Raw genomic sequence first — 12939 nt, forward strand, 5'->3', positions numbered from 1 at the left:
GAAATTTTGCAAAATTGTTTTAACTTTTGTGATATTTAAAAGATGTTAGTTTCAACTATATATTATGTAAATTATCTTATACAACGTGTAAATAATCTATCATTGAAGCCTATATAATTCTTTGTCGTCGCACTGGACTGCACTAAAGCTTTTATCTTGCTTATATATATTTTTAATTATCAAGTTACTGAAATCAGATATATTAACAATTATTGAAAATTTCTGTGTCTAATTTGTAATAAATTACATAATATTTTACATTGCTTGTATTGCCCAGATGAAGAAGATTCATGTAAACTTTTAATGTGCACCAAATGTAAACAATACATAAAAATTTAAATGTAATTTTAAAATAAACGATACCTGAAAAGAAATGGACTCGTACCTCAACTTGTATACCAACAGTACGTAAAAGTGGATGTTACTATGGCAGTTGATATTCATTTTTTCAGCGGGCGCTAGTGCACGGCGGCATTTTGTTATAGATAAACTAGACAGCAGTGCTTGATGCTTACACTAGTCTAGTTAGATTCTAAAGACACTAGAGACACTAGAGATTTCACGCTGCTGAATCCATTTGTGATATAACCTAAAATCGAACAGAGGATATGTAAACTGATGTAAACACGTGTGGGTATGTACTGATCATTAACTGATTTCTTTTTTTTGCAAAAGAAATTTATATTCTCTGCTAATTCTAAAAGTTTAGCTATATATTACAAAACGTTTCGAAATATTTATCAATAGAAGTAATTTTATTACAAAAATCTTAGACATGTGTCAATGATTTTAGGTTAGAAATTTGTTGACGTACAGTATATATGTTTCATTATTACAGTAATACTAACTTTTAATTAATACCAATAGATACAAGAGAGTGTAAAAGAGAAGAAGGTGCCAGTATGTCGTCTGCGATGGATGATACAGTGAAGCACAAGAGTCATAGAGACCGCAATGCGGGCCGCAAGGCAGAGAAGAAGAAAACCAAGAAGGAGCATGTTCAGGAACTGTCAGACAAGCAGAAAAATCCAAAAGCGTTCACTTTCAATTCCGCGATCAGAGCAGAAAGGAGATTTAGACGGAAGCAGGATATCGAAACCAAGAAGCAACACATACCTCTTGTTGACAGAACGCCTTTGGAGCCACCACCGGTCTTAGTAGCTGTAGTTGGTCCACCGAAGGTGGGAAAGTCATTGGTCATACAATGCTTGATCAAGAGCTACGTCAAACAACCGTTGACCAATATACTTGGTCCAGTCACTGTTGTGTCAGGCAAGAAACAAAGGATCACCTTCATAGAATGCAACAATGACGTGAACTGCATGATCGACATTGCCAAGGTGGCGGATCTGGTACTGCTGCTGGTGGATGCCTCCTTTGGGTTCGAGATGGAAATCTTTGAATTTCTGAATATATGTCAGGTACATGGTATGCCCAGGATTATGGGGGTTCTTACTCACCTGGATCTCATAAAAAATGCAAGGCAAATGAGGAAAACGAAAAAGACGTTGAAGCATCGCTTCTGGGCGGAGGTGTTTGCCGGCGCAAAATTGTTTTACCTCTCTGGATTACTGCACGAGGAATACCTCCATACGGAAATAAAGAATCTAGCGCGATTTATATCAGTTATGAGGTTCAGACCCTTGACTTGGCGTACTACCCATCCTTATTTACTCGCTGATAGACTGGAAGACTTGACGTCGCCAGAGCTGATCAGGAAGAATCCAAAAGTTGACAGAAATATCTGTTTGTACGGGTATGTGCGAAATAATTGTGTTTTTCATTTTAAGTCATATTTTTAAATTGATTGTACTTGAAATCTGTAAGGGAGATAATGTGAACATCTGAGAAATATATTATTTATTTGTTTTATTAATAAGAAGTTTGCTTACCATTTGTGTTTAATGCAGATTTATGCTTGATTAATGTAGTAGCATTTACTATAATCCAATATTATATCATTCTCCTTTAACAGAACATCTTCTGATTGCTTAAAAGATATTAGAAGAAGAAATCTATTTCTCTAATCTCAATCTAACTCTTCAAAACTACAAATAATATGTAAGTCAGGCGATTATATTGACCAGAAAAGATGTTGAAGTTTTGAAGAATAAAGGGCAATTTTGCAAAATTGTGTGAAAAGAAAATTTTCTTCTCCAATATTATTAATATATAATTAATCAAAAGATATTCTACTAAAAGAAAATACATTTTATTGATAACTATTTCAATAAGAACAGAATGTGTATTAAGAGCAAATAATAGGCAAATTTTTTATTAATAAAGTAAAGTATATAGTTTTTTCCTAGGCATTCATATTATTTTGCCTACATCTTGTATTTTAAAGTTGATTGAAATTTTATTTGTCGAAATCTTAATTATACATTTTAATAACTGACTGAATAAATAACTGAATTTTTTTCCAGATATGTTAGAGGAATACCTTTGAATAAGGATACATCCATTCATATACCCGGCTGTGGAGATATGAAGATCAAGGATGTGAACTTTCTGCCGGATCCATGTCCACTTCCAGAGCACATTAAGAAACGAGCCTTGGTGGAGAAGGAACGGCTGATTTACGCGCCGTTTTCTGGAGTCGGTGGCATAGTTTACGACAAGGATGCCGTTTACGTGGAACTGGGCGGCAGTCATTCGTATAAAGAAGAAGACACAGGTTTGGCTGGCGCTCTAATGGATACACAAGAGACGCTGGATCAAAAACTGCAGCACAGCGAGTTGAAATTATTCAGCGATGCCGCGCCTATAAAATCACAAGATGTGAACGAAAGTATGGCTCCTTATACGGGTGAATTGGTGACAGAGAATGGAAGAGTTCGACGAAAAGTGATATTTAAAGACGAAGCGGACGTAAAAAATATTTCGAATAAAGATAATGACGATAGTCTGATGAAACATGAAGACGAAGACAGTGAAGATGACGAAAATAATGAAGATGACAGTAATGGTGATAATGACTACAACATGGACGAGAATGATGATGATGATGATGATGATGATGAATGGAGCGACGTAGAGACTTTAGAAAAAACTGAAAAAGGTGTTAAAAGAAAAGGCACTGACGAAGGCAACATACAAAAGAAAAAGAAAAAAGACTTGGTTAATTCAACTATTGAAAACGATGTAAATCTCGACGAATCTGAGTTAACGAATGATAAGAAGATGGAGGCTCCTCAAGAAAATGCAGGAGTGTATCATTCTCTAAGTAAGGAATCAGATAAATTAATAAAAAATAAGATCTCGGCAGCATTGAGTCTTTTGGAGGCAACAAAGAAAAACGTGAAGCAGGACGTTGACGACGAAAGCTTTGATGAGCTCAGCGATGAGGACTCGCGTGCGGGATTAGAAATGGACGATGCAGATCGATTAAGCGATTTCGAAGACATTGTGTCTGAAGAAGAAAACGAAGAAGAAAAGAAAGAAGATATCAAGATAGATGAGAGCGAAGACGTCCCGGATGAATTGAAGTGGAAAAGGAATTTAACAGAGAAGGCGAGAGAAGCTTTCATAAATCGCCAGCAAAGCAACAAAAACTTGATGAAGATTGTTTATGGAGTATTCGACAAAAGTAATATGATTGAAGAGGATAAGGAAGACGAGAAACTCGATCAGGATATCGGCGGAATATTCCGCGTGATTCAAGAGCAGCAGAGGCAGAAAATACAGCAGCGAGAATTGCAAAATCAGGAGGAGTCGGTATTTTTTTCGATGGAGAGTCCGCGCGATTGGCTGAAGGAGGAAAACAAAGCATTGTTAATCAACCGTTTCGTCACGGGCAAGTGGAAGGAATCAGAGGACGCCGAGGAGCTTTTAAAGCTGGACGACGAAGATCTATACGGCGACTTTGAGGATCTGGAGACCGGAGAGAAGCATAAAGCAGAGCATCCCGAAGAGTTGCCGGCGGACGAGGTGGAGGAGAAGAAGAAGCTCTTGGAAAAGAAAAAGAAGCTGAAGGAGCAATTTAACGCGGAATACGACAATACGGAAAAAAAAATGTACTATGACGAATTGAAGGATGAGGTAGAGAGACAAGCTGGCATCAACAAGTCGGAGTTTGAAGGGTTAAACGATGACATTAGGGTCCAGTTGGAGGGCTATCGCCCCGGCATGTATGTTCGCGTAGAAATCGAGGCGATGCCGTGCGAGCTAATTACGCATCTCGATCCGACGTATCCGATCATCATTGGCGGTTTGTTGCATGGTGAGGAGAATATTGGCTACGTACAAACGCGGATCAAGAAGCACCGATGGTACTCAAGGATCTTGAAGAGTCGCGATCCACTTATATTCTCCATAGGCTGGCGTAGATTCCAGTCGCTGCCGATTTATTCCAAACTGGAGGACAATTTACGTCACCGAATGTTGAAGTATACACCAGAGCATGTGGCATGCATGAGTCATCTTTGGGGCCCGATTACGCCGCAGGGTACCGGAGTTCTGGCGGTGCAGGACGTCGCAAGTAAAGAACCAGGTTTCCGCATCGTAGCGACTGGTTCGATCGTGGAGTTGGACAAGAGCACGGAAGTAATGAAGAAGCTCAAGCTCATCGGCGTACCGATGAAGATCCACCGGAAGACAGCGTTTATTAAGGACATGTTCAACAGCGCCCTCGAGGTCGCCAAGTTTGAGGGTGCCCGAATCAAGACAGTTTCGGGTATTCGCGGTCAGATCAAGAAGGCAATCTCCAAGCCAGAGGGTTGCTTCCGCGCCACATTCGAAGACAAGATAATGTTAAGCGATATAGTGTTTTGTAGGACTTGGTATAAGGTCGACGTGCCACGCTTCTACAATCCGGTAATGTCGTTGCTTCTACCGCCTGCGGAGAAGAGTCGGTGGCACGGTATGAAGACTACGGGCCAACTAAAGCGAGAAAAGAATATCCACGCCGAAGCTAATATGAACTCGATATATACACCGATCGAACGAGATGTTAAGGTATTCAAACCGCTGTTCATTCCGCGTAAGTTGCAGAAGGAGCTCCCATACAGAGACAAACCCAAACTTGAGTCCGTGCCGCACTTACGCAAGCCCAAGTTCAAGCAAGGTCGAGTTGCCGTGGTACGCGAGCCACAAGAACAAAATATCGCTCGTATAATAAAGATGATCAGAACGAATTACGCGAAAAAGCAGAAACAATCGAAAGAGGCTATGACGAAGAGGATAACGGCATACCAGGCGCAAATCAAGGAGGAGGAAGCCAAAAAATTAAGGAAGCAAAAGCAGATGAAGAAGGAAATCTTCAGGGATCTTAGTAAACTGGAAAAGAAAAAAAGTCGGTAAGGCTTCTGAGTACAATTATTTAAATAACTTAGAATAGATTGATATTTTTAAAAATTTAGAAACTGTATATAATTTTTTTCACATACAAATGTATAGTCCGAAAAACTGAAAATAAATATATGCATATTTAATCGGAATGTTGAGTTTATTGGAATCGTTTGCACATAAGTTACAATTATTATTATATATTATCGAATATATTAGTCCATACAAAATATAATAACAATGTTAGTCGTGGCGTTTCTACAATATAGCTTGCGAGCCACGCCACGATGTGATAGTATGATGGCCTGTCGAATAATTATCTCCGCCCTGAAATTCCATATACCTATATATTACACCAATTTAAATGCCACTTGTATACTTAATATCTATTAAATAATATAAATAATTTACTAATTCATGAATATATGTATATATGATGATTCATAATAAACATTTAATTACATATTTTGTTTAAATTGTTGTATACAATTAATTGCAATTCTCTCTTTAATTTTTGAATATACATGTTCATACAGGATAATTATATGTAACCTTTACCTGTGTGAGCATTAGTAATTCGTCTTGTGTGTCAACAATTTTAACGGGAAACGGAGAACCTGGCACCAAGACACCAGCCCAACGAACCTCCACTCTGTAGTCCCCGGGTTCTGTCGGATCGTATCGACAGAGAATGATTCGATCCTTTTGAGTCTCTCGCTGCATCTCCACCCTGAACGCTCCCTTAGGTCCGCGTACTCTTACTGTAAGTTGACCGGCACCGGCGCCTCGCGTGTCGCAGATAAATCGCGATTGGAAAGTCGCCAACACGCCATGTTCAATACCCGGCCCGTAGACGCGAACCTAATAATTCGAGCGTGTTAATTTAATTAAATTTAATTTTGATTAATATATATATCTCAGTGCCTTAATAGTTTCATTAATCGCAAAATTTATCTTGTTCTTTAAACATATCAATCTTAATGCTTACAACGCTAGATTTTAATTTGAAATATTTTCTTAAGGATACTTTATATTTTTGACTAAGGCTGTACTTATTGGTATATTTAGGATTTTTATTACTTGCAGTAAAAATTGCAATGTGTTTAAGTATCGAGTACCTTTGAAGCGTCTGGGGCTCCGGAGACGCGTAACGTGAATGGAGAACCGGGAACGTGTTCTCCAGCATATTTGATCGTTAGTGCATGCCGCCCCGCCTCTTGAGGTTTCACATTTAACGTGAAGGTAGCGTCGCCATGATCGTATAGCTCGCAATACGCTACTTTATGCGGCCCAACGCAGTGTGCTGTTAATTCACCTGTAAAACAAGTTCTCGGTTAAATAAAAAGATATCGAAAATAATAATTACTTATTACAAGCATGAAACGAGTCTTTACCTGGTCCTGCTCTTCTGGTATCGATGAAACTTCTGATTTCTTGTCCAACGATACCATGTTTCAATCCGTCTCCGGAACAGATAACTCTAGACGCGTCGGCAGCACTCGTAACATTAATTTGCAATGGACAGCCCTTCAATTGCCTTCCATTCCATGATACAGTCATTAAGAGTGGATCCGGCGTTAGCGGTATATAGCTTGCACGATAGACACTATCGCCTGTTTTATACAAAGAATATTTAAAATCGTCTCTTTCATTTCTATTTGCCAGCTTCATTTGTCTTTTTTTCTTCTTACCTAGATGTTGTAACATGACATTAAGTTCACTAGTGGGTGAAAATAATTGTACTTTTGGGGTTCCGTTACCGGCTTGAGAACCGTCTATGGTAAAACTGACTTCCTCGCCGCACTTGGCCGACGTTAATCCCCGTCCTTTCAATAACACTCGACTCGTATCCTGCACTGGTGGCTAAGAAAAATTTACAATGATTGTAAAATGTTTAGTTGAAAGCACATTTAATCCGAATTGGTATTAACTCCGAAATTTCTTTAATTGCAATTCAACAGTTAAATTAGATAATGCCAAATCATCCTGTTTGAGTTATTTTCACTCATTTCTATTAGTTGCCACTACTCCTACATAATATGTCGTTAATTTAACTAAAACAATGGAATTAAACAATTTAATTTAAAAAATGTATTATTAAATTTGACTGAAATTTAGTTTATTATTTACTAAAATGAATACGTTAATATGGACACACATGGAAGTTAAAAATAATAAAATGTTATTTTTTAATTCAAAGAGATTGAATTATCATTACTCCTTCGATATTTAACAGAATGGTATTCGCAGATCCACTTTTGTGTATACATTAACGTATCTTTGCTTAAAATTAACATTAAATTTTTTTTTCATTGTAGAGGCAAAATTCGAGGAATAAGATCATGTAACTTTAAATTATGTAAGATTATGAAAAATAATTGTTATAAATAATTTTTTACAACTTAATTGAAAAAAAAAATGTACGTTTACTGAATTCGCGAATGCTAATTAGGATTAAACTCGAAATCATTGATGAAAACCTCCAAATCCTGTACGAGTGCGAGTTTTGGTGCGCCGGGAAATGGTGTGCCATTGAATAGTATCTCTAGATGATGTTCGCCACTGCTCATTTGAGGTGGAACGAGCTTCAACCTGTTGCTAGACGTCATTTCAAAGTTGAGAAGATGATCGCCGACGGTTCCGCTGATCTCGCCAGGTCCGGCCTCCGCGGTGTCAAAGCTGATTTTGTTCGACGGATGCAATCTCAAGCGACCAATCTCATCGCATACAGCGGACCAACCACCTATAATCATTGCATATATTGTAAGTTCAATAGAAATACTACCCACTGTTTATTAATCCTTAAACACTTTTTTGATGTGGCATGTTCAGCTTTTTTTCTAATGTTTTTTGTATTACTCATAACTTTCTTATTAATAAAGATGCACACATTTGTTCGGTTTCGTTATATTCTTTAATGTCTGGTGTTTCAATTGAAAAACATTTTTTACAATATTTATTTTTATGAAAGTTATAAGTAATCAAACTGAGTTGGGTATGCCATACATCAATGTGTTATTCCTATAGTGAAGTATTTAAGGATTAAATGACATTTGAAGTATTCACCAATAACGCGAAGATTCCGCGTATCGATGATCTTCGGATGCCACGGAGATCCCGGCAGCTGTTGCCCGGCAGAGACGACCCTCACGTCGAACACTCCGATTTCGTTCGGTACGTAAGACACGTTCCACGTACCAGGATTGGCTCCAGCTTCAATGGTGGCTTTAGAAACACTGTCCGGTCCATCCACCTGCAACCCATACAGTTTAATTAAAAAAGAATACATCCTACGCATAACTTAACGCAATACTTGACAAAGCGACTTTTTTATTTAGTTGTACGCAAATACCTGAACTGCTGGCGGACTTCTCGTGCCAGTGACGATAAAATGTGCCGGTTTACCCACATGACCGCTCAGCAATCCTTCGCCTTTCGCGCGAGCCTGCCCGACCGCGTCGACAGTGCATACTACTGGAGTACCAGGCACAGAACATCCGCCTATCGGTAACAATTATAAATATAATGAAATACAAAGAATGCAAGAGACTCCTTTCTTAAAATTAACCTTCCGAAGCTGATGTCAAAAGTCACTAATACTGAGTCTGTAAGACTCATTTAATTTATGTTAACTAAAAGTACATTAATTTTAAGTAATCAAAATGTCAATACCATAATCCATATAAAAAAGAATAAATTCTAAAAGTAAAAACTAGTATTAATAGTTCATTCTTATTTTAAGATCTTTTAAATAATGTCTAATATGGATCTATAATTAATGTATAAAATTTTTAAAGCAGGATATCTTTAAGATGGGATATTTCTATACTTAAGATAATCCTAAATATAGGAATACAATTATGAATACCAGCCTAAGTTTATTCTAATAATAATAATTTAAATTCGCAATGTAATATAAAAAAATACAATCGAATGGGCCTAATAAATCCACCGTCACCTTCATAGGTTTATAGTTTCTTACACACTTAAACATAATTACCATAAGTAACGTTGATCATGTAGGTGCCGGGAACGCTGGGCGAGAACTCGATCATCTCGGCACCGTCGTTGAGTGGAGTGACTTGTAACGGGATCTCTTGTCCCGATGGGCTCGTCGCTGTTACGTCCAGATCAGCAGTGCCGGCGTCGGCTTTCATCACTGTAATCATCCAACGAATTACGTAAACTATAATCCGCGATTCTTCCTGATGTTATTGTTGAGCGGTAGCGCACATCAATCGGTACCGCGCCGCGCAAGATGTGTATCGTGACTGTTCATTATGCGTATAACGCAAGACTATTTGAAAGTAGTTTACGTATGCCTGAGCTATCCGCTGCGATTATATCCCAGATGTGGCCTTGAAACGTAGCTGCATAGTTATGCTGCACTAGAAAACGCTCGCTACTTTCTCCCGCCTATGCGTATGCAGCATATTTACATAAGCGCGTCGGACGCAAGAGATACACTTACGCCTCGAATAAGCGCGATATTATGCCTGTTGACATGTTTACGTTCGATTAATCTATAGACGATTACTTGGTATTTAACGTGACTCTTTTCGCTCTTTTCTCTTAATCGATAAAACTTCAACTTTCCGATCGTATCGCTTGAGGTGTGTCGATATCGTCGATACTTTCTTTCGAGTGAAAATGATCTTGTTTGCATAAATAAAAATCAAATTATGTGTAATCATGCGTGAAAAATATTTTTAGAAAGACAAAATATATAACAAATATATAACGAATACATTATTTAAAATTTATATTAACTATATCTTGTTAAATAATAATGTTAACTGAATAAAATTCATAACAAAATTTATTATGTCTTTTTTACGATAATCCATTTTTAACGCATGATTTTTGACATTTGTTTACTTTTACATTAAGTTTGCTAATAAATAAAAAAAAAACATTAGCAATACTTTTAATTCGCAAGCTGCTATAATAATTTGTTATAATTACTGAAAATGTGTTTTATGTCCGTTTGTATATATTTAATCTAAGGTTGTGTGTGTTGTGTGCCGTATATTTCAAGATTACATTTACATATAATATACATACTGTTTATATTATTAGGTGTTGGAATTAATTCGTAGCGTTTTTTAATGAAAGAATGTTATTTATTTCACATGAGCATTAAAAAATACATTAATGAAAGTACTTCCCATCACTTGTAAAACGCTACGAATTAATTCCAACACCTAATAAATTTATACCAATCTTTTTTATATATATTTTATTATATTTTATAGGTGTAAACGCACCTTTCTGGTTTAATTTTTCTTACTATTGTATTGATAATGCATATAGAAAATGTATGCAATACACGTATTGTAACTATCACTCACGTTTGAATGCAATGTGATCGTGAACGGAAATCGTCATTGGACCCAATTCCTGAAGCTTCACCTTAGCAGCATCGAAGGCTTGACAGAAGAATGGCGAGCCCAGCACCGGCTTCGCGCCATGTAGCACGTCGATTTTATATGTGCCTGAGATAAATGGTATTTCAATTTCATTTTCTTTCAACACAAAACATTCCACATATGTTACAGTTTTCTTTAATTACCGACACTATTCGTTGTGAATTCGGCGAGTAGATTGCCATCGCGATGCTGATAGCAACGTACAGGTACGGCGTTACCCTGAGGACCGCTGATGACTACATCGAACTCCTTGCCAGGACGTCCAAGAGTCTCGATCGTAAACGATGTTACTTTTCCGACGCATGACTGATACAGGCCTAATCCTGTCGCCGTTACTTCCCGTCCTCCCGTAGGACCACGCACCGTCACGTCCAGCGGACTCCCTGTAAATTAATGTATTATTAAGCTAAATTAACATACATCAAATATTATTGCATGTACAATCTAATAAGATTCTTATTGATTAAAATAAATTAATATCTAAATTATGATAAAATAAAATATTTATAAAATACATAATACAATCTTTGATAATTTATAATTAAAGTTTCTATAATGTACTTAATATAATAAAAATAATTCCATTGAGAAAAAAGATAAAGATGCAATACCAGGAATATGAACTTCGTTGTATTTTATGTGAATTCTGTGAGGCGCGGCTCGTGTAGGATGGAATATAATTTCATAGACACCGTTTTCTCTTTCTCTCACCAGACTGTCAACATCTGCGCCACCAGCGCGAACATTAACAGATAATTTACCAGGACCAGCTTCTTTCGATGCGATAACTATATAAGAAAGAATAAAATGCTGTTTGTATTTTTATTTCAGAAAGAATTTATATCTTATTAAGTCAATATTTATTACTAAGGCTAAAATATATAAGACTAAATAATTACCTAAAATAGTTCCTGGTCGATGACAAACCGCGTCCGCTATTTCCTTGATGGAAACCTTGCCGGGATCAAAAGCTTGGAGTGTTTGTGAACTGACCATCTTGTGTCCATCATTGAATATTATGCTATACGTTCCAACATGTCGCGTTCGAACTTCCACGCGATATAAGCTGGAGGATAATTTGGTCAACGTGCTCGGAATGATTATTCCATCCGGACCTGAATAAAATAAGGAAAGTGTCATAAATAATTAAATTTGAAAAGGATATAATAATCGCAATTTAGGCAAATAATTTACCGGTTACTTCGGCGGATACAGGACCGTTCAAATCGGACATGTCCAGATCTATATAAGCCGTGTTACTAACTCGAATCATCGACGGACCGTGTAACATGCCGCTAACGACAGGACATTTAAATGGACTTCCTAACATAAAGAAAATAGTATAATAAATCTCTTTAATTTTTCAAATCAGTTTTTGTAAATGTTTATCAATAAAACCATTCGCAAACCTGGCACATTGTCGTCGTTGAAACTTATATTAACATAATGTGCACTCATTGTTTGTGGCACGAACGTGACGTCATAGAGACCACGAGCGCAAGCTACCACCTCAGCTTTAACGGTGTTATTTTCCGTGCTCACCACCAGTTCCAGCGTTCCCTCGCCGGCTTCTGCGGCGTCGACAGTAAACGTAGTTGCCTGGCCTAGCAATGCTTCCGTGAGACCGGACACGTGTACCTATAATAATTACGATAGCGTTGAGTTTAACATTGGAAACATTTAACACATTTCACGCAATTCGGAACTTACTTTAGTTACATCATAAATATTGCAAGCAAACGGAGAGCCTTTTATCGATTCGCCATCCACTAGAACGCTGATGTTGTGTCTACCTATTTCCGTGGGTACAAAGCTCACGTTGTATTTGCTGTCAATGGGCTCGATGGTGATAGGCAGAGCAATACCTGACGGTGGCGTCGCGATAACGTCACAGTTCGTGGATGAAGTCTGGGGATCCACGGTAAAGGACATCAGTCGTTTCACAGCACTCATCTTCAGATTATGGCCGGAAATTGTCGCTTGACCCACACCTACTACCTTGCAGCTAAACGGTGAACCTAGGGAGATATTGACATTAAAAAAACTGAAGATATGACCAATAAAACTATGCAAAATGTTTTAAATCTTAATTTAAAACTTGGGAGTGTAGAAGATCGATAGCAAAAGGAATTTAGAGATTTGCTCGTTTTTGTTTCGTTTTGTAGAAAATAGTGAAAAAGTTTTTATTTGTTTACTTATTTATGCTCATTTACACTTATTTATT

At 37.4% G+C, this 12939-nt stretch overlaps 2 protein-coding genes across 2 annotated transcripts in view; one reads left to right on the plus strand and one right to left on the minus strand.

Annotated features, from left to right (window-relative positions):
• Window positions 1-527: 527 nt before the first annotated feature.
• LOC105149574 (ribosome biogenesis protein BMS1 homolog) lies at window positions 528-5438 on the plus strand. Its single transcript, XM_011062087.2, has 3 exons — window positions 528-634; window positions 868-1756; window positions 2427-5438. The coding sequence occupies exons 2-3, from the start codon at window positions 903-905 to the stop codon at window positions 5299-5301; spliced, it is 3729 nt and encodes a 1242-aa protein (XP_011060389.2). The 5' UTR covers window positions 528-634; window positions 868-902; the 3' UTR covers window positions 5302-5438.
• Window positions 5428-12939, minus strand: part of jbug (filamin-type immunoglobulin domains fbug) — a 50497-nt gene continuing 42985 nt past the window's right edge. Inside the window, exons 25-40 of the mRNA XM_011062086.2 lie at window positions 12426-12733; window positions 12125-12353; window positions 11910-12038; window positions 11615-11830; window positions 11327-11503; window positions 10859-11098; window positions 10638-10781; window positions 9287-9445; window positions 8639-8787; window positions 8353-8539; window positions 7767-8029; window positions 6978-7149; window positions 6681-6899; window positions 6405-6601; window positions 5845-6147; window positions 5428-5613 (exon numbers count right to left, since the gene is read on the minus strand). Of these exons, the coding sequence (XP_011060388.2) occupies window positions 5545-5613; window positions 5845-6147; window positions 6405-6601; window positions 6681-6899; window positions 6978-7149; window positions 7767-8029; window positions 8353-8539; window positions 8639-8787; window positions 9287-9445; window positions 10638-10781; window positions 10859-11098; window positions 11327-11503; window positions 11615-11830; window positions 11910-12038; window positions 12125-12353; window positions 12426-12733 (3161 nt within the window). The 3' untranslated portion in view covers window positions 5428-5544. The remainder of the gene's footprint in view (window positions 5614-5844; window positions 6148-6404; window positions 6602-6680; window positions 6900-6977; window positions 7150-7766; window positions 8030-8352; window positions 8540-8638; window positions 8788-9286; window positions 9446-10637; window positions 10782-10858; window positions 11099-11326; window positions 11504-11614; window positions 11831-11909; window positions 12039-12124; window positions 12354-12425; window positions 12734-12939) is intronic.

The sequence above is a fragment of the Acromyrmex echinatior genome, chromosome 12, assembly GCF_024713525.1.
Source record: "Acromyrmex echinatior isolate Ae372 chromosome 12, ASM2471352v2, whole genome shotgun sequence".
NCBI classification, from domain to species: Eukaryota; Metazoa; Arthropoda; class Insecta; order Hymenoptera; family Formicidae; genus Acromyrmex; species Acromyrmex echinatior.

What these genes read in the sequence shown, in the direction of transcription:
- LOC105149574 (XM_011062087.2), top strand. Translation starts at nt 903, where the DNA reads ATGTCGTCTGCGATGGATGATACAGTGAAGCACAAGAGTCATAGAGAC. An exon ending in AGAAATATCTGTTTGTACGG is followed by an intron (nt 1,757 to 2,426) that starts GTATGTGCGAAA and finishes ATTTTTTTCCAG; the next exon opens with ATATGTTAGAGGAATACCTT.